This window comes from Culex pipiens, chromosome 2 (assembly GCF_016801865.2).
Source record: "Culex pipiens pallens isolate TS chromosome 2, TS_CPP_V2, whole genome shotgun sequence".
NCBI classification, from domain to species: domain Eukaryota; kingdom Metazoa; phylum Arthropoda; class Insecta; order Diptera; family Culicidae; genus Culex; species Culex pipiens.
Genome location: NC_068938.1, coordinates 124,780,326 through 124,801,888, shown reverse-complemented (window position 1 = coordinate 124,801,888; position 21,563 = coordinate 124,780,326). Strand labels below are relative to the sequence as shown.

The 21,563-nt window shown below is 41.4% G+C and overlaps 2 protein-coding genes across 8 annotated transcripts in view; one reads left to right on the top strand and one right to left on the bottom strand.

Annotated features, from left to right (window-relative positions):
• Window positions 1-13,273, bottom strand: part of LOC120414981 (spectrin beta chain) — a 70,538-nt gene extending 57,265 nt beyond the window's left edge. For 4 of the 7 annotated variants that reach the window (XM_039576325.2, XM_039576328.2, XM_052708176.1 and 1 more), the window contains exon 1: window positions 12,985-13,273. The gene's annotated coding sequence lies outside the window, so the exon portion shown is untranslated. The remainder of the gene's footprint in view (window positions 1-12,984) is intronic. The other 3 variants (XM_039576330.2, XM_039576329.2, XM_052708177.1) reach the window with 1 other exon arrangement.
• A 1,277-nt stretch (window positions 13,274-14,550) lies between these two features.
• Window positions 14,551-18,835, top strand: LOC120414985 (uncharacterized protein K02A2.6-like). Its single transcript, XM_039576338.2, has 4 exons — window positions 14,551-15,831; window positions 15,891-16,792; window positions 16,848-18,516; window positions 18,574-18,835. Exons 1-4 carry the CDS (start codon window positions 14,551-14,553, stop codon window positions 18,718-18,720), a joined length of 3,999 nt encoding a protein of 1,332 aa, XP_039432272.2. The 3' UTR covers window positions 18,721-18,835.
• The last annotated feature ends 2,728 nt before the right edge of the window (window positions 18,836-21,563 follow it).

Genomic DNA, 21,563 nt, shown 5'->3' with positions numbered 1-21,563 from the left:
GGCGATTGCGCAATCGATGCGTCGTCGTCTCATGTGAAACGCTTCTCCGTTCCGATGGATGCTCCTCTGGCTGTGGCCGGTTCTGGTGGATGAGTTTCAACTCTTTGGCGGCTCCAGCGGGCTGTGGCGCTCTCTGGAAGTGAACGTCTTTGACGGTGGTGCAAATAGACAACAGCACACTCTCTAAATTGGAAGTCTCGAATAACGACCGGCCCGATAAGATTATCAACGACGGTCAAATGTTAGGTGGTGAAATTAAGTTGAAGAAATGCGGGGTGATTTCAAATTAAACCATTTGCCAGTTAATGCCCAGTGCATTACAAGGAATGATTGGTTGGCATTCAGAAGATTGTGAGTTCATGTATCGAACAGGCTAATAGTTTCGATTGATTTAAATTGTGTAATTAGCTGATTTTCATTATTTAAACAACTAATTTCGCAAAACTTTTAATAGAAACTTGCTTGCTCACTTCTTATTGAGCTATTTATCACTCGATTTCAGTTGAAAACGCTTTTAATTAGCTTTAATTGAATGTCAAAGTTCTGACCTGCCAACATTAGAGGCACGCTGGAATTAGATGCTGTTCCCCTAGTTGATCAAATCCATTTTTAAACTCATTCAATCAATCAATTTGTCAGGACGAGTGTTGGATTTCGCTTTGCTTGCCTTTCGGTGGAATCTAACAGATTTCCAACCCAGAGAGGATCCTGTCCAGGTTGCTGAAACAAATAAACACTTAGGATAGCTAAGTGTTTCAGGAAAAATACAATTGTTCCAATTTTGGCGATTATGTTAATCCTTCTCATATCATTGCCACTCGGAAGGCACACCGGCGAGCAATAAGGAATTCAGTTAAATTAATGGATACATGTGTTCAACGGTCTCTTCCGGTTTTTTTTTTTTCAACTATCTTCCATCATTGGCATGAGTTTTCGTTTATTTTTCGGTAACGATTTTCCTATTCCTTGTAAAATTATTAAAATCATCATACCTACAATCATTTTCTCCCCGGAGGTCAATGATTGCATCACAAAATTATATAAATTTCGAAACAAAAATTTCTTCAGTAATTTTAAGAAAGAATATGCTGATTGTTTTTGGGGCAAAATGTTTATTCAATACACAGCATTTAAGAGTGATGATCAAATCGCTAGTGTTTTTTAAAGAACGTAACCTTTCTTGGAAAATCCGGGTTCGGTGGTGTAGTGGTTAGCTTGATAGCCTCTCACCCCAGTAAAGCCTGGGTTCAATCACAGACGGACTCGGTGGCTTTTTTCGAGACGATATTTGCCTAATCATGCCTTCTATCGGGTGGGGAAGTAAAACCACCGACACCGACGTAACACTCCATGAAAAAAATCTCCTGAAATGTGTCCCAGCACGACTCACCCCAACCTTCGGACGCCTAGAAATGAGCAGAAACTTGCAACAAAGACCACAAAAGACCCGGGGGTCGTCAAAGTGGGTTGCTTTGCTTTTTTAACCTTTCTTGGAAACGCTCAAAATTACGTCCTTTTGTAAAGTTACCTTAGAATCTTTCTTGAAAATGATGGACGGCTTCACATTTTTTTAAATTATGAAGTAATATTCAACATGACCGAATATCTAAAACTAAGCTTTTGCAAAATAGAGATCTGGAGTCGGAGTCACCTAATCTCCGCAAGCTAGAGTATATTTTGGAGTCGCATTTTTTAGAAGTCAAAGTCAGAGTTGCTTCAACATTTTCAAAATGAATACGACATTAAATTGTGTTTTAATGTTATCCCACTGGTATACCAGCAGCCCGGAGAATGTGTCCTATTCAATTACAAGGCTAAATATTGTTACTGAAACAACTATTTTATTATTTTCCTCATTTTATAAGAAAATAAATGTTTTGGAAAAAAAATCTAAGAAATCTGGAAACAAAAGATTATCATAATTTCTTTACTTAAGAACCATTGCATAGTGGTCCAGATCGCACAATTAAGTGGAAAATTGATTTTTCGAAAAATAGTGAAATTTTTGAGCTTTGGTGTCTTCAGAAGAGTTTTTTTTTGGAGCGGCTGACTGGTTACGGTGTTCGCTTTGTAAGCGAATGGTTCTGGGTTTGATTCCCATCTGCTCCCAACGAGAATGTTAACCCGGGCATGGTCTTCGGGTCTATATGACCCAAGAGCATGATAAAAGTTATCGTAACTTTTGACCTTTGGCACTTACAGAGCTGAAATTTTATGACTTTGTGCATCTTACCAAGACACACATTTGAGCCAAAAATGGACTTCCGGTGGCCACCGGAAGTGCCCCCCAGAAAAAAAGTCACACTTATGGTACTCGGGTCTATATGACCCAGAAATGTATTTGGCTGCCAAAATTCGGAATCTTGACCGATTTTGGATGTCTTGGCCGCAAATGAAAGGTTAGAATGTCTACTTTGCGATTCCGACTGGCAGAACCGGTTTTGGGCACTGTGGCCACCGGGAACCTGCTACAACCGAAAAAAGTCCTTTTTGAGGCCCCGACTTTGAGGATCTGTATCTCCGGAACGATAACACATAGCGGGTTGCTTCCAGTTGCATTTGACGGGTAATAACCTCAACTTTAAGCTCCCGTAGAGATGATTTGTCAAAAGTGGACACCGGTTCCGTTAACCCGGAACATCCGAAAAACATGATTTTTTCAGCTTTTGTTATAAAATCAACACATTAGTCAATTTTTTCAACCGGATTTTTTGTAAATCATTACATACGCACACTACATACTACCTCTGACTGTTTGGGATCGTTCCGGCCAACTGTGGCCAATCCGGAACCGGTTCCAGGGTACCACCAAAACGGTTCCAATAATGGTATCGCTAGAAACCCGTCATGTTGCATATCAAACTTCATGAAATTGAAAATTATGACCATCTGAGGTCATGCCGATATCCTCTGACCCAACCTGGTCACTCCGGAACCAGTTACCGATGGCCACTGGGGGACACTTCCGGAGTATGCAGGAAAGCATATCATGCGACATATCAAACGTCATGAAATTGAAAATTATGACCATCTGAAGTCATTCCGATATCCTCTGACTCACCCTGGTCACTCCGGAACCGGTTACCGGTGGCCACTGGGGGACACTTCCGGAGTATGCAGGAAAGCATATCATGCGACATATCAAACTTCATGAAATTGAAAATTATGACCATCTGAGGTCATGCCGATATCCTCTGACCCAACCTGGTCACTCCGGAACCGGTTACCGGTGGCCACTGGGGAACACTGCCGGAGTATGCAAAGAACCCTACCATGCGACGTATCAAACTTCATGAAATATAAAATTATGACCATCTAAGGTCATGCCAATATCCTATGACCCAACCTGGTCACGCTGGAACCGGTTACCGGAGGCCACTGGGGGACACTGCCGGAGTATGCAGGGAAGCATACCATGCGACGTATCAAACTTCATGAAATAGAAAATTATGACCATCTGAGGTCATTCCGATATCCTCTGACTCACCCTGGTCACGCCGGAACCGGTTACCGGTGGCCACTGGGGAACACTACCGGAGTATGCAAAGAACCCTACCATGCGACGTATCAAACTTCATGAAATATAAAATTATGACCATCTAAGGTCATGCCAATATCCTATGACCCAACCTGGTCACGCCGGAATCGGTTACCGGTGGACACGGGGGGACACTTACGGAGTATGCAAGGAAGCATATCATGCGACATATCAAACTTCATGAAATATAAAATTATGACCATCTAAGGTCATGCCAATATCCTATGACCCAACCTGGTCACGCCGGAACCGGTTACCGGTGGCCACTGGGGGACACTTCCGGAGTATGCAGGGAAGCATATCATGCGACATATCAAACTTCATGAAATAGAAAATTATGACCATCTGAGGTCATGCCAATATCCTCTGACTCACCCTGGTCACGCCGGAACCGGTTACCGGTGGCCACTGGGGGACAATTCCGGAGTATGCAAGGAAGCATATCATGAGACATATCAAACCTCATGAAATTGCAAATTATGACCACCAAAGGTCTTGCCCACGTTTTTTAATCCAACCTGGCCACTGGGAGACAATTTCTGGTGGCGATGTCCTCCGGCCCATCCTGATTAATTTGGAACCGAAAATGGGTTGGGAATGGAGGAAATTTGTGAAACATGCAAAGAACCAAGTTTGAAGTTTCTTCTCGAACCTAAGATTTAAAAGGTTTTAATGGGGAGAGCACCAAATCATTTTCATTTTCCAAGGAACCTTCCATCCCAGAGTTCGGACTGACGACCTTTGGATTGGGAGTCCAACCGCCGCCAGCGACTCCACCGGAGCAGGCTTGGTTTGGAGTGTTGATTGTAATTATAGCAGGGAGAAAACTGGAATGATCAAATGACCGTACAACAACTGAGGCTGGAACCGACGTTCTACTTCCCCATCCGATAGAAGGCGTGATGACACATTACTCGTCACAAGAAATGTGGACGCAATCACACTAGCAGCTACACAACCGAGCCCGATTACCATTCCGGAACCATTTAATTGATGGTGGTTTTAATTTTCTGTAGTAGATAAATTTAGTTGAACCTTCAAAAATTACCTAACTTACAGACCCTCCGGAAGTGTCCCCCAGTGGCAACCCGTATACGGTTCCGGAGTGACCAAGTTGGGTCATAGGTAGGCTCAGTGATTTTTCACTCTCGAAAATTACAAATTTCACGGGGACCTCAATTCCAAAACACCAAATTTCACGCAAATTTCGCGGAACGTGAAAAATGTCAAAATAACTCTGAAAATTTTATGATTCAATCACAGAAACTACTTTTCATGCTTTATTATATACTAATCTTCAATCTTTCAGAAATTTGAACGTGACAAAAAAGAATCCCAATTTTCAGAAAAGATTCCACCTAGTTTATGGATGAGCAGTACATATATTTGGAAATAAAATGAAGGGCATGCGTATTCTTATTTATTGAACAGATATTTTTTAATATTCGACTTACCAAGTGAAAAAGTTTTTGCTGATTAGCTTCATTTTATTGAGTTTCATATTAAAGCAAGATTTAACCATTTGTCCAGCAAAAATGAGTGAAATAATTTGATTTTTTGCGACATTCAGCACATTAACTTTTTTTAAAGTTTTCATCTCCCTTTTCAAAATTTCAATTTAAATCAAAAGTAAAAAAAAATAGTTCGTAAGAAATTTTTTATTCAAAATCAAAACAAAAACAAAAAAATAGTATTTTTTAAACTTTCACAGGAATTATCCACTCAAATAATCAAATATCGTTAAAATTAAACAGGACTCAGAAAAAGCCGTTAAGTTTTAAAAAGTTGAATAAAACAAAGCATGATTCTTTTAATTTCTTTTGAAACAATACCCTTCAAATAAAATAGAAGTCAAATTGTTATTATAGCGAATGAAAATGTCACTTAACTAAGGCCGATGCAAATATTTAAAAAAGTTTTTGTCCCTCGGCCCTGGCCGAGGTCAAGGGGGGGCAAAAAAATAAAAAAAAAAATAAAAAATTAAATAACAAGCCATAGTCTTCACATTTAAATGAAAAAAGTGTTTTAAAATGCATTTTACACTAGTTCAGTTGTTTTGCAATCATTAGTTTTCAAAAAATTTGAGATCTGACAAAAACAAAAATTGTATCGAAAAAAAAGCTTTTGCATCGAAAATTTTCAAAAAAACATTAAGACTTTTTCATAAACCCAAACATGCTAAAAATGATTTTAAACGCAGGAGAATGTATTTTAATTTGATTTCAGCTGGTTGCACTTGAATTTTCATTAAAATTTTGAAGTTTATTGTAAAAATATTTTTTTTGCCCCCTGATTTTTCGGGCCAATTTTGAAGGGGGGGGGGGGGGGGGTGACAAAAACTTTTAAAAATATTTGTACCAACCTAAGTAAGTTTCTAAAAACACTGCAAAATCTGAACCATTCTTTAAATGGTTCATATCAAGCATTTCAATTGAAAAGTAATAAATTTTACTTAAATAGTCCGTACGGATGAAATATTTAGTATGTTGTTATTTTGAAAAACAAACATGATTTGAGAAAATTGATAAATTTCACGAATTTCACGCCGTCCACGAAATCGTCAAAAATCACTAACCGTATGTTAGTAATTGAACAAGATTTTGTTTATTAATATTTGTGTTAGATAAATCATTTTGAGAAAAATCATTATAGTTTCACACAAACATAAAATTTCACGGGATTTCTCGGAAAAAGCCAAATTTCACGGATTTCACGCTGTCCGCGAAATCGTGAAATTTCACTAACCCTAGTCATAGGATATCGGCATGACCTTAGATGATGATAATTTTTAATTTCATGATGTTTGATACGTCGCGTGATATGTTTCCTTGAATTCTCCGGAAGTGTCCCCCACTGGCACCGGTAACCGGTTACGATGTGACCAGGTTGGGTCAGAGGATATCGGCATCATCGCGGGCTTATTTGTAAATTTGCCCCAGAGTCGTGGGCAACATGTAAAATATAAATAAAAAATAAGTTGTAGAGTAGAATAGTTTGAAATTGAAATTTTGACAAACAACTAAATTTTTGACAACTTAGAAATTGTCACCAATTATACATAAATCAATTGAAAAAAAATCAACATTCTTCATAATTTTCAATTTCATGAAGTTTGATATGTCGCATGATATGCTTCCCTGCATACTCCGGAAGTGTCCCCCAGTGGCCACCGGTAACCGGTTCCGGCGTGACCAGGTTGGGTCATAGGATATTGGCATGACCTTAGATGGTCATAATTTTATATTTCATGAAGTTTGATATGTCGCATGATATGCTTCCCTGCATACTCCGGAAGTGTCCCCCAGTGGCCACCGGTAACCGATTCCGGCGTGACCAGGTTGGGTCATAGGATATTGGCATGACCTTAGATGGTCATAATTTTATATTTCATGAAGTTTGATACGTCGCATGGTAGGGTTCTTTGCATACTCCGGTAGTGTTCCCCAGTGGCCACCGGTAACCGGTTCCGGCGTGACCAGGGTGAGTCAGAGGATATCGGAATGACCTCAGATGGTCATAATTTTCTATTTCATGAAGTTTGATACGTCGCATGGTATGCTTCCCTGCATACTCCGGCAGTGTCCCCCAGTGGCCTCCGGTAACCGGTTCCGGCGTGACCAGGTTGGGTCATAGGATATTGGCATGACCTTAGATGGTCATAATTTTCTATTTCATGAAGTTTGATACGTCGCATGGTAGGGTTCTTTGCATACTCTGAAAGTGTCCCCCAGTGGCCACCGGTAACCGGTTCCGGCGTGACCAGGGTGAGTCAGAGGATATCGGAATGACCTCAGATGGTCATAATTTTTAATTTCATGACGTTTGATATGTCGCATGATATGCTTTCCTGCATACTCCGGAAGTGTCCCCCAGTGGCCACCGGTAACCGGTTCCGGAGTGACCAGGGTGAGTCAGAGGATATCGGAATGACTTCAGATGGTCATAATTTTCAATTTCATGACGTTTGATATGTCGCATGATATGCTTTCCTGCATACTCCGGAAGTGTCCCCCAGTGGCCATCGGTAACTGGTTCCGGAGTGACCAGGTTGGGTCAGAGGATATCGGCATGACCTCAGATGGTCATAATTTTCAATTTCATGAAGTTTGATATGCAACATGACGGGTTTCTAGCGATACCATTATTGGAACCGTTTTGGTGGTACCCTGGAACCGGTTCCGGATTGGCCACAGTTGGCCGGAACGATCCCAAACAGTCAGAGGTAGTATGTAGTGTGCGTATGTAATGATTTACAAAAAATCCGGTTGAAAAAATTGACTAATGTGTTGATTTTATAACAAAAGCTGAAAAAATCATGTTTTTCGGATGTTCCGGGTTAACGGAACCGGTGTCCACTTTTGACAAATCATCTCTACGGGAGCTTAAAGTTGAGGTTATTACCCGTCAAATGCAACTGGAAGCAACCCGCTATGTGTTATCGTTCCGGAGATACAGGTCCTCAAAGTCGGGGCCTCAAAAAGGACTTTTTTCGGTTGTAGCAGGTTCCCGGTGGCCACAGTGCCCAAAACCGGTTCTGCCAGTCGGAATCGCAAAGTAGACATTCTAACCTTTCATTTGCGGCCAAGACATCCAAAATCGGTCAAGATTCCGAATTTTGGCAGCCAAATACATTTCTGGGTCATATAGACCCGAGTACCATAAGTGTATGTACGAAACGAAGACCATGGCCAGGTTAAGAACACATAAATTTGAAATGAAGAATATGAACGAAAAATCAAAGTCGCTCGAGGCGGGGTTCGATCCTCCGTCCTTTAGATTGGTAAGCAAAAATGCTAACTACTAGGCCATGACGACTTAGTAAGCGTGGACTGGAATTAGAAATACTGTTAACAGAGAGCGAGTTGTGGCGCTATAACCACGGCAAATAGTGTCCAGGGCATTCGTAGAAATACAATGTTCCATCCCAGAGGGTCCCAGAGTACCAAACCTTCTTAGCATGGTGCTTCCAACGAATACAACCAGAAATCTCGGAGCGTATGGTGGTGTGTCCCAGGCTTCTTCCTCCCCTGTCGATTCAGAATTGTGTTGTTGTTCGAACACTCAGTGCTCAAACTCAACCCAATTACGAATCATCTCTGCGATACGGCTTTACGCAGTAGGCCTGGCCGCTTTAACGCTTATGATGTTTCAATGCATTCTAATGCAATGGCGCACTACAAATGTTAATAAATGACAAGAAGAGTGCTAGGCGTCATCTAACCTAAGGCACTCTCCAGGATCCCTTCGAAAGATTGGCTGCGCTAGGGTCTGATTAGATTAGATTAGATTTGGTGTCTTCAGAAGAGTTTTTTATGAAAGTCTAACTTTTCAGGAATATTTTTAGGATTTTCTTTTTGTCTTCTAGAAAGTTTTTGGGCTCGCCAATCTAAGCAACTTTTTTGAGGACACCAAAATTTTATCTCGCAATCTACGCCTTCTATGACAAAATTTAGAGAAAGAATCTGAGCAAACCTTTTAAAATCAGTTTTTTTTACGTAGCAATTCAGGGTTAAGTTCTAGAGAAATGTGATGTTGGAGGCACTTTTAGAGCTCTAAAAAACAACATTTTTATTTTTTTGACAAGTCATTTTGGACTTAAGGGTCAAAAGTTACAACCATTTTAAAGATAAAAAGATGCAAATTCAAAACTCAAATATCTTTAAAAGGCGCAGGCCAAATTTTAAGCGCCAGGTTGCATTCGAAAGAGGAGATCTAGAACTATAAACGCTGAAGTGTATGGGACCAACCAAACGAAATTCGAAAATTGTCCAACTATCGATTATCTGAAATTTCGATTATTCAAAGGTTTGTATGGGCTTCGGATAATCGAATCATGACCAAAACAAAAAAAAATCATATTTTTTTCTTGATTTTAACATCAAATTCGAGTTCTGCGAATATTTGATTGCCTTTTAAATTAAAAAAATGCAGTTTGTTCAATATTTCATCTCCGCTATTTTTGGCTGCCATCTTGGATTTAAAAATTCTAAATCATTTTAGAGTAGTTTTTGGGTCATACTTAAGCTCGACAATCAAAAATTGAACAACGAAAAGACATTGGCAAAGTCTTATAAAACAAGTCAAACTTATTAAAAATTTCTTCAATCTTAAGAGTTCTTCTTTCAAATGCTTTTTGAAGATCAAAAATTGGTTATAGAATAGATTTTTGGCGAATTTTTAGATCGAAGCCTGCCTACAGGCGGAATTGGGTTGTAGAGCGTTAAAATCGATGCCAACATTTCAAAAAGCATCATGTACAAACCATGCGTTTTGAGAAAAACGCATTTGAATGTTGAGCATCCATTTTCAATTACCATTTTTATATAAAAGCAAAATAAGATGTTCTAATGATAGCAAATGATGAAAAACGTTGCTTTTGTTGATACTTGATCATCCATATTCAATAAAACATTATTTCCGTAAATTTATTTGAGAAAAACAAACATAACTTCTTTTGAAATCACCAACGTCTATATCACCCTGCTGTCACTGAGGGGGACGCTTTGTTATGATTCGTTTTTCTTCGCCGAATGTACATGGCGCTTTTTTCATGTTGCTTTTTTTTCGTCACGAGGTTTATGTAGCCTTTTGTTTGACAGGTTGACAGGGCTATATAAACAGAGACTGCTTATGGCAGGGATTTTGTTTATGTTACTTTATTTAAAATTATGATTAAACAGACTTTACTAAAGTAACTTTTGCTCATTTTTGGTGGAGAGGTAGCTTATTAGAAGTACTTTCAGAATATACAATAACCCAGAAAGTGTCAAAATGTACATGATGCCTTTTGAAATGTTACCGTCGAAATGGTTTCTTATTCGTGATTATACATCCAGCAGCATGGTGTCAAATGTGTTCCACGAAAGAGGAACGATGATTTGAGGTACTTACGACTTTCCGCTGACGATTGGACGACATCCACCTTACACGTTTTGCAATTTCACCATCAATCGAAAAAAAAACAACAACAACCCAGCAGAAAACCAAATCCAACCGAAAACGACAAAACGACAACCTTTACTTTTTTTTTGCTGTAATTCTTCACCGCGAGCAGTGTAGTGTTATTCTATCGCGCGCTCCCCATCATGAAACGACGACGAGCGGTTTTTATGACTTCTTTACTTGACCAGATATATGTGTGTGTGCGTGCGTGCGTGCATGATGCGAAGCATATTATGCTGCCCTGCTCTGCTAGATTGCGTTTTCATGTAGACTGGGAGGAAGCATAAACCCACAGAGTGCTGAGTCAAGTTGGAAAAAAGAGAGAAAAGTGGGCAAGAGTGTATTTGTGGCAACATCACTCACTCGTTCCGTTCGCATGTATGGCGCTCAGAGAAAGCCGATGTGCCCTCGTTCCACAGAGCCACACACATATTCAAAAGTGCAAAGCGGTGAGGTCAAATTAATAAAAACAGACTGAACAGAATTTGGGCGAAAAAGTTTCGGCTAAGGTGACAAACAACAGGCGTTTATTGGATTCATCTCATGCAATAATCTCAAAAATGCACACAATGATTCATTCATATTTCGACTGAATTAAATGCCCCCAGATCAGGCAAAATGAGAAAAAATAAAAGTCCAATGTGATGTTAGTCGATGATGTCATCGATTCAATTAAAGGCACTCTCTTGCTCACTCGCTCTCGCGATACTCCCTTACTCTCTGTCCTGCTTTGGCAGCCGCGCCGGCCGATGCCGACGAATACACATTCTGCACTGTGCAGATGGGTGCCCATCGAGGACGTTCAAATGCATAAGGTTGGGGACTTTTAATTGATTAATGTTGTTCATATTTGGCTAAATGAACATAACTGGAGTTTTTTTAAAGGTCCAACAAACCAAATTTTCAGTTTTTGCTTTTTGGGTGTTTTTTAATACCCCTGACTCAAGGCAGTTTTTCTTTGTTTTTGGTAGTTTTTAGCCTATTGTACCACCTCCTGTCATTATATTTTGCCTATCTAATTTTTTCATGTTTTTTCAGTCACTTTTTCATTTTTATGCTTGGTTTTCAAATTTTCTGCTATAAAATGGTACCATTATCATTTAAATTGTAAAAAAAAAGCATAGAGGCATAGTCTGGGACACAACAAAAATTATTGCATACTTCTTTTTACTTAAAATATTGGAAATGTTAGTAAAAAAAAACAGCCAAAGTTGTACAATAAAAATGACATTTTTTAAAAAATTGGCAAAGTCACATAAAACATGTTAAACTTACAACCCTTAAATTGTCTAAAATTTTAAGAGTTGTTCTTTCCAATGCATTTGAAAATCAAAAATTGGTTGGAAAATGGATTTTTGGCGATTTTTTAAATCGAAGCCCGTCTAAAGGCGGGGTTGGATTGTAGAGGGTTAATCCATTTCAACGAATAATTTTAGCTGTTAACATTATACAATAGGCCTGGCCATGTTAAAAGTATTTGATCAAGCATTATTCTTGATGCATCTATTGGCTGCGGTAAAGTCAGATCAAAGTATGTTTATCCACTATACATAATGTTATTGACTTTGAATAACGTCTTACAAGGTACTGGGGGCCAAACGGCACCATTCAACATTGGCAAAATAGTTTTACCATCAAAACAATTCAATGTATTGATTATGCAGAGAATTGTCGGGCAAAATAACAACAACCAAGGTCAATTGACTAGAATGCATAAAATAGGCCATCGAAAAGCTTCCCTAACACGGATGTGAACTTCAAGTACCTAGAATGCAGAAAATTTTGAAGGAAACGTTGATCAAATCTAAACTAACTTGAACTTCGTTATCCAACGCCATTCCGGTTATGTCACGGCCTTACTAACTTTTTTTTTTATTTATTTATTTATTAGTTTTGTAAATTTTAGAATTTTTCTTAACATCAGAGGCAATCCTAATTTTTCAAAAACTAAACCTGAATAACGATTGTAATACAAATCTTGTGATCTTATTCAATTAGTTTAGTTTGGTTGAGTCAACATGTCTGAATGTTGCTAGATTATTTTTTTTGAATTTGTTTATTTTTTCAATAACATTATTTTAAAACGTACTGAAAAAACAAAACCATATTTACAATCAGTACCTCTAAAAGTTTATACCAGAAAAATAAGCCGATTGTTTACAACTTTTATTCAGTCCAAAAGCCGGTCCAACCTTACGCACTCCAGTTCCTTGATGGGCGTTGTCGTCGAACTGCACACAAACACGCACACACACTCACACCGGGGCCGAAATTTTCTTTTCCTCTCTCCCACAACTCTCTCCTCTCCCGCTAGCCTATATACAGTAGAGGCCTCCGAAGGCACAAAACCACGATCCACTTTTTCTTCCCCAAAAAATCACTCTCCCTCTCTCGCTCTGCCACCCTTGCGCAAGGCTCTCCGCTCTCCCGAGCCAAAGCGGGACGGGGCGACTTTTTTCACCGACGTCGATTTTTTTTTCGGGGTGGAGAAAAAAAATACTCACTTCCAATCAATCGATTTCGTGAATTAAACTGTACTTTTTCACCGTCTACGCGATCGCAAACTGCGGCCACACTGTCGCTCTCCACCTGGGCACACTTTTCCGGCCGGGAAATGCACTTTTCCGCGCGGCAAATGCAATTTTCACCAAACGCACCAAGTTTCACACACACGGCACTTTGACTAACTTTTTTTTCCACTTCTCTCTGGCTTTTTTTCTTTTTTTCACTTCACAGCGCGACTGCGACGACGGACATCCTCACTCGGCAACGCTCAAACATCAACTGAACCTCCGAATGGCAACCCTGCCGGGTTGGACCCTTTCTCGGAGAGCCACGGGGGCCGGAGAGAGATGGCATGAACCTTTTTGCGCTATGTACTTTCTCGTTCTACGGCGATGGCTCAAAAGATGGCGCCATGAGCATGGCACAGCCCTATAATTACACACCAAGAAAAAAGCACTCTGGGATTAAAAATTTCGTTGGATGAATTTCCTCAAGCAAAACAAATGCAAAAAGGGCATTGTGGGCTTGATTGTAGGTTTGAAAACAAGAGTGTGTCCTGCTTACACTAGGCTAGAATGTATTTTCATCGGGCATGAAAATATATTTCTAACACATAAATCAAGCAAAACAATGAAGATGGTCCAATGTGCGTTAGTTTATTTACACTGAGCAAAACTTACACAGCTCAACGAAGTGTTCTACACATGATCTGGCCCTGCTGTACAGAGCACTCAAATATCAATCGCAAAACACTTGAAATTTCGGTGATTGGTCATGAAATAATGTCAATAGCCAAACACTCGAATTTTAAATGGTGTTGAAAAATAAAAGTACGTACAAGCTGTGGTACCCTGTGCGGGTTCAGGAGTGCGCTACGTGCAGGTGCACCCTGTGGACGAGCTGTCAGTCGAGGAGTTAAGGAAAATCAAATAACACGTGTGCTACTAACTACTGTATACTAAAGTTCGAATAATTAACGATTGCAACCGAGATTGCAACATTGGCGACGAGGCGGGCGCTCTAGAACCCAGGGTAAGAAAGAATTTGTTCGTTATTCATAAAAGGAAAAGACGTAAACATAAAAATTAATCTTGCTTTTTAAAGCAGCCGGACGAAGGCATCCGCCGCTCAAAGGCATCCGCCGGTCGAAGGCATCCGCCGATCAAAGGCATCCGCCGATCAAAGGCATCCGCCGATCAAAGGCATCCGCCGATCAAAGGCATCCGCCGATCAAAGGCATCCGCCGATCAAAGGCATCCGCCGATCAAAGGCATCCGCCGATCAAAGGCATCCGCCGATCAAAGGCATCCGCCGATCAAAGGCATCCGCCGCGCAAAGGCATCTGGCCGGTCGAAGGCATTCGCTAGACGGAACATCCACCGCACGGAGTAGGAAAGCTAGAAGCAGTACCAGCTGCGCCGGAAGAGGCAGGACGTACGAAGGTCGTCCACCACAAACATGTTTTCTCGGAACTGATTCGGCAAGACGATTCAGGAAACCAGCAAGGTAAAAGTTTTAGTTTCAAATGCTAAGTGAAATTTTCTGAGTATTTTCATTCTATTAGGATGGAAAGGTTCGAAATTCCCCCGTTCACATTCAAGACGCTGCCGGCGAACGAAGTTCGTGACCAATGGGTCCGCTGGAAGCGAAATTTCCAGTATGCAGTTTTTGCCAGTGGAGAAACGAACAAAACAAAACTGAAGTACATTCTTCTGGCACGGGCCGGTCCTGACCTTCAGGATGTTTTCCAAACAATCCCCGGAGCCGACGTGGAAGCGGACGATACGAATGGAGTGGATCCGTACAAAGTTGCCGTTGAAAAGCTCGACGCTTACTTTGCTCCAAAGCACCACGAATCGATGGAGCGGAATATCTTCTGGACGATGAAACCAGACCAAGGAGAGTCCATCGAAAAGTTCCTGTTCAGAGCTCAAGAGCAAGCCAACAAATGCAACTTTGGCAAGACACAGCAAGAATGCCGCGAAATATGCGTGATTGACAAGATCACATTGTTTGCCCCGCCGGACTTGAAGGAGAAGATACTTCAAACGGACAAGAACAGCCTGGATGATGTCCTCAAGATTGTCTCAACGCACGAATCCGTGAAGTATCAGGCCAGCCAGATGGTAGCAGCAGGACCGTCCGGTAGTCGTCAACCATGCCTGGTCCCGGTGGAAGTGAACCGAATGCACACACATCCACCAAAGAACCACGCTGTTGAGTGTTCAAGGTGCGGCAAACGCGGGCACTTGGGAAATGACCCAAGTTGTCCAGCGCTCAACATCCAGTGTAACCGTTGCCAGAGAATTGGACACTACGAGCAAAAATGTCGAACAGTCATGGCGAAGGGCGCAGTGAGCCGAGCTACGAACTCAACCCCAAAACCAAAGCGCAGTTTTCAACGAGTACGACCAGTAGATGATGAGAACATCGTTGACGAGGGGGGAGACAAAAGTTTCATATTCTCCATCGGAGATGGTGACGAATTTCTGTGGATCAAGATTGGAGGCATCATGACGCAAGTGCTGATTGATTCTGGAAGCAACAAGAACATAATTGACGATACGACTTGGAAGCGTATGAAGGTACAAGGAATCGAAATTCGAAATGCTACCAAGCAGGTCGACAAGCAGTTCAGGGGATATGGCAAAGACGCACAACCACTCAGCGTCATTGGAATGTTTGATTCTACAGTCGAAATCCAGAATGAGAATCAACAGATGCAGGCTGAAGCACGATTCTACGTCGTCGCAAATGGAAACCAGCCGCTGCTCGGGAAGGAAACCGCCCAGGAGCTCAACGTACTAAGGCTTGGGCTGCCGGGTCAAGATGACCGGACCTGGATGGTAAGTTTGATTTTAATACTGCTAGGTCATTTCTTTCATCAACTTAAATATGTTTCAAGATTGAGAACAATAGCCCGTTCCCCAAACTGAAGGGAATTAAGCTCCGCATTTCGGTTGATGGCTCGGTAACTCCCGTCGCTCAGCCAGCAAGACGACCACCCCTTGCTCTGCTGAGTCGCATTGAGGAGAAGCTGAACCAACTGGAATCTACGGACATAATCGAGAAGGTAGAGCAGTACAGCGACTGGGTTTCACCCTTGGTGGTGGTGGTTAAAGATAATGGCGACTTGAGACTGTGTGTTGATATGCGCCAGGCGAACCGTGCGATCAAGCGGGAACACTTTGTCATGCCGACAGTTGACGATATCTTGCCTCGGATGAACGCAGCAAATTTTTTCACCCGGCTGGACGTCAAGGACGCGTTCCACCAGATTGAGCTGGAGGAAACGTCACGCTCGATTACTACCTTTATTACGCACCGCGGCATGTACCGATACAAACGACTAATGTTCGGGATCAGCTGTGCCCCGGAACAATACCAGAAAATCATGGGACAGCTACTGGCGGGGTGCGACAACTGTGTGCATTACATCGATGACATCATTGTGTTTGGACGCACAGAAGAAGAACACGATCGTTGTGTGGAAAAGGTGCTAACCGTACTAAAGAGCCGTAACGTTCTGCTGAATCTCAAGAAATGTTTGTTCAAAGTGACTGAGCTCGATTTCCTTGGTCATCACATTTCGGACAAAGGCATACGACCAGCTGACGATAAGGTGCGAGCGATTCGAGCCTTCAGATCTCCGCGAAATGTCGAAGAACTTAGGAGTTTCCTGGGACTAGTCACTTACGTCGGAAGATTCTTGCCGGGTCTTGGGACAATTTCGGCTCCGCTGCGAAAGCTTACTCAACGAGACGTTAGCTTCAGCTGGGAAAATCAGCACGAGCAGGCTTTCTTGAGGTGGATTTTCATATTTTTCATGTATTTCTTGGCATGCTTAAAATTTCAATTACAGGTTGAAAACGATGATTTCGGACGTCAAGAACTTGAGTTTTTTTGACAACTCCCTTCGTACAAGAGTCGTCGCGGATGCATCTCCGGTAGCACTGGGCGCTGTTTTGTTGCAATTTGAATCCTCAACCGACGACAGCCCAAAATTTATTTGCTACGCAAGCAAAAGTTTGACATCTACCGAGCAGCGATACTGCCAGACCGAGAAAGAGTCCTTGGCGTTGGTTTGGGCGGTCGAACGATTTGCGCATTATCTCATCGGTCGGACGTTTGAATTAGAGACTGACCACAAACCCCTCGAAGCAATTTTCTCACCAACATCACGCCCATGCTTGAGGATCGAACGATGGATTCTTCGTCTACAATCGTTCAGGTTCCGAGTTGTCTACCGGAAAGGGTCATCTAACATTGCTGACTCTTTGTCGAGGCTAACCGTGCATTCCAATGACAACGAAGATATCGATCCTGATGAGAAGTTCCTGATTCTGACCGTGTTGGAATCAACGGCGATCGATATTAGTGAGATTGAGGACGCGACCATTCACGATCAAGAGCTGACCCTCGTGAAGGATAGCTTGCGCTCAGGAATTTGGAAGTACCCGGAGATCAAAGTGTACGAAACCTTCCAAAACGAACTTGGATTGGTCGGAGAGCTCGTTGTCAGGGGCAACAAGATGATCGTTCCGTCAAGTTTGCGCAGGAGATTCCTTGAACTGGGACATGAGGGACATCCAGGAGAATCCGGAATGAAGCGGAGGTTGAGAGACAGAGTATGGTGGCCAGGAATGGACAAGGTCATCAAGAAATGGATTACTGATTGTGAGGGCTGCCGACTAACAGGACTTCCGCAGAAACCAGAAGCGATGCAACGAAGACCACTGCCCCTGGAAGCTTGGGTGGATGTTGCCATCGATTTCCTTGGCCCGCTTCCTTCTGGGGAGTACCTCTTCGTAATCGTTGACTACTTCAGCCGCTATAAGGAAATCGAAATAATGACCAAAATCACAGCGAAGGATACCGTTGATCGACTTCGTGCCATTTTCAAGCGGCTGGGGTTCCCGAGGACAATCAGTCTCGACAATGCGAAGCAGTTCTTGAGTTCGGAGTTCCGGGACTATTGTAGGGAATGCGGTATAACCCTGAACTACACAACACCGTACTTCCCGCAGCAAAATGGAGAGGTCGAAAGGCAAAACAGATCATTGCTGAAGCGGCTGCAGATCAGCAACGCCTTGAAACGAGACTGGAAGCAGGACCTTGACGAGTACTTGACGATGTACTACTCTACGCCGCATTCCATAACCGGAAAGACACCGTCGGAGTTGATGCTGGGACGCACGATTAGAACCAAACTTCCGTTCTTGAGGGAAATTGAAACCGCTCCGCCAAACGAAGAGTTCTGTGATCGCGATGCTATTGCGAAGAAACATGCTTGTGACCGTGAGAACATCAAGCGGAACGCGAGACCTTCGTCGATTCAAGAAGGGGATAAAGTGTTGATGCAAAATTTACTACCCGGAAACAAGCTCACGACAACCTACTCTCCGGTCGAGTATACTGTTGTACGGAAATCTGGTACACGTTGCACAGTACAGAGCGAGGATAGTGGAACAACCTATGAGCGAAACTCTTCGCATCTGAAAAAGATTCCAACTTCAGTGCCAGCGGAATCTGTAGATCTAACATCAACTCGCTCATCAACATCTCCATCTAACTGTTCTATTTCACAGGAACCACTCCGGGAAGATTCTCCACCAGCACCATTGGATACCTCACCGAAGCCTGCTGATATCCCTAATATTCCGTCAAGGCCAAAGCGAGTTTGCAAACGTCCGCTGAAGTTTGATGATTACGTTGATGTTCCGCTCGATCAATAAAGGAAGGGAGATGTGGTACCCTGTGCGGGTTCAGGAGTGCGCTACGTGCAGGTGCACCCTGTGGACGAGCTGTCAGTCGAGGAGTTAAGGAAAATCAAATAACACGTGTGCTACTAACTACTGTATACTAAAGTTCGAATAATTAACGATTGCAACCGAGATTGCAACACAAGCGATATACAGGTTCTCGCTAGCTAGTCGTGCACGCTACCACTGCGCCGGCCGGCCAGTTGAAGACGGGAGAGTTTTTTGTGCTATTCGTTCTAGCCTCGCTTCTAGCCTTCGATGAAAGTCGCGCTAAAATCAATCAGTGAAACACATTAAATTCATATGGATAATCACGTTGACTTTGAATAGTGCCTGTTTTGGGTAGATCTTAAGATCAATTTCAAGTGTTTTCCCGCATAGTCAACAACCATACAGTCACCATTTGTCGAATGATTTTTCCTAAATGATCTTAATAATACACCAAATAGGGTGCAACCGTACATTTTCCATTCCCCAAACAATCCTACAATTTATTAAATAGGTCGTTAGGTAATGTTACAATACATTTTTACAAGGGATTTTTTTCGTGGATCATAGTCATACCCTACCCCAAACTGTTCAATTCTTATTTTATGTGAACCGTACCACAAATTAATAAAATATGATTTTAAATGGTGAACTGCTTTACCGACACTTACCGACACCATTTGAAAAGGGAGGAGCCAAAAAATAAACATTACAAATGTTCTGGGAACTATGGATTTAACGGGAATGGTAAGTATATGATTATTAATGGTGAGCGTTTTTTTTTTTTGTAATGTCCGGGATTTGTTACCGCTTGATGATGATGTCTCCTGTTGATTCTTCCGTGGTGCTGCCGCCTTATCTAATTGAGCTATCTCAGTTACATTACGTTTGGCGGTTTAAAATGCATTTTATTATGAAATGTGGCCTCAAAATTTATCATAAATATATCGTAACATGTATGGTAGAACCATACAAATAAATTATAGACCAATCACATGGCGAACAGTTATCGTTCTGATAATGGTCAATCAATTGATCAAATTATTTGGACTTATAAAAATTATCACGAAAATAAATTAGCTTTACATACAAACTATATGGCAAACAGGTATATCGTTCCATGAATTGTTGAACAATGGTTTGAGTTGTTGGGACTTAGGAAAATTTTCGCTGAATTCAGGTATATCGTTCCATGAATTGTTGAACAATGGTTTGAATTGTTGGGACTTAGGAAAATTTTCGCTGAATTCAGGTATATCGTTCCATGAATAGTTGAACAATGGTTTGAATTGTTGGGACTTAGGAAAATTTTCGCTGAATTCAGGTATATCGTTCCATGAATTGTTGAACAATGGTTTGAATTGTTGGGACTTAGGAAAATTTTCGCTGAATTCAGGTATATCGTTCCATGAATTGTTGAACAATGGTTTGAATTGTTGGGACTTAGGAAAATTTTCGCTGAATTCAGGGTCTCGTGGCGCAGGGGTAGCGGCTTCGGCTGCCGATCCCGATGATGCTATGAGACGCGGGTTCGATTCCCGCCTTATCCACTGAGCTTCTATCGGATGGTGAAGTAAAACGTCGGTCCCGGTTTCTCCTGTCTCGTCAGAGGCGCTGGAGCAGAAATCCCACGTTAGAGGAAGGCCATGCCCCGGGGGGCGTAGTGCCAATAGTTTCGTTCCATGAATTGTTAAAGTATTATTTGAATTATTCGGACTTATGATTTTTTTTGCTGTAGTTCAATTGGCTCAATCATACAATACCTGTTTCAAATAATCCTAAGCGTTTGGCGAACAATTATATCGTTCCATGAATTGTTGTACAATTGTTTGGATTATTGGGACTTAAGAGTTTTTCGCTGAGCTTCAAGTTGGAAATACTACGTCGGCTATGGTACCCTTATGTTTTAACAATAGCTGTTCCGAAAAATCCTTACCATATGGCGAAAAGTTATATTTCTCCATGAATTGTTGAACAATTGTTTGAATCATCGGGACTTAAGAAAATTTTCGCTAAAATTCATTTTTGGCTCAATCATACAAAAACTGTTTGAAATAATACCAAACATATGAGGAATAATTATATCGTACCATTAATTGTTGTGCAATTGTTTCAATTATTAGGACTTAGGAAATTTAGGAAATTTTCCGCTTAGGTTTCTTTGACTAAATCATACCGAGTATCATAACTTTTATCATACCGGCTACAGTACTATTATGTTCTAACAATAGCTGTTTCGAACCATCCTAATCGTATGACGAATAGATACCGTTCATTAAATTGTAGGAAAAAAAATCAACCATTCGAATATGTCGATAAGTGTAACAATTCGGGAAATAGTACCATTTTAATTTTGTTATATGGTTGTGACATTATATCAACAATATCACAAATGGTAACCATACCAGAAATAATTTTCTTATGATTTCGACAGTTTCACCTTTGGTATTTGATTATGCGGGTTGCTCATCACTTTGAATAGTTCAAAACGGTTCAACGGGAAAAGGGGCAAAATGGACATGTTCCCGTGGTCTCCGGTGTACTGGGTTATCACCATTCGATTCATCAGGTTTTTTTACGTATAGAACACTATTTTTGAGGTCAAAAAACCTGCGGCCTTCTTCTGTACGGATAAAATAATATAATAAAATTGAAATTTAGCGGAAAATGGGCAAAATGGACATGTTCCCGTGGTCTCCGGTGGATGGGGTCATCACCATTCGATTCATCAGGCTTTTTTACGTATAGATCACTATTTTTGAGGTCAAAAAACCTGCGGCCTTTTTCTGTACAGATCAAATAGTATAAGAAAATTGATTTTTTAGGGG

What these genes read in the sequence shown, in the direction of transcription:
- LOC120414985 (XM_039576338.2), top strand. Translation starts at nt 14,551, where the DNA reads ATGGAAAGGTTCGAAATTCCCCCGTTCACATTCAAGACGCTGCCGGCG. An exon ending in CACGAGCAGGCTTTCTTGAG is followed by an intron (nt 16,793 to 16,847) that starts GTGGATTTTCAT and finishes TTTCAATTACAG; the next exon opens with GTTGAAAACGATGATTTCGG. An exon ending in CTTCAGTGCCAGCGGAATCT is followed by an intron (nt 18,517 to 18,573) that starts GTAGATCTAACA and finishes TCTATTTCACAG; the next exon opens with GAACCACTCCGGGAAGATTC.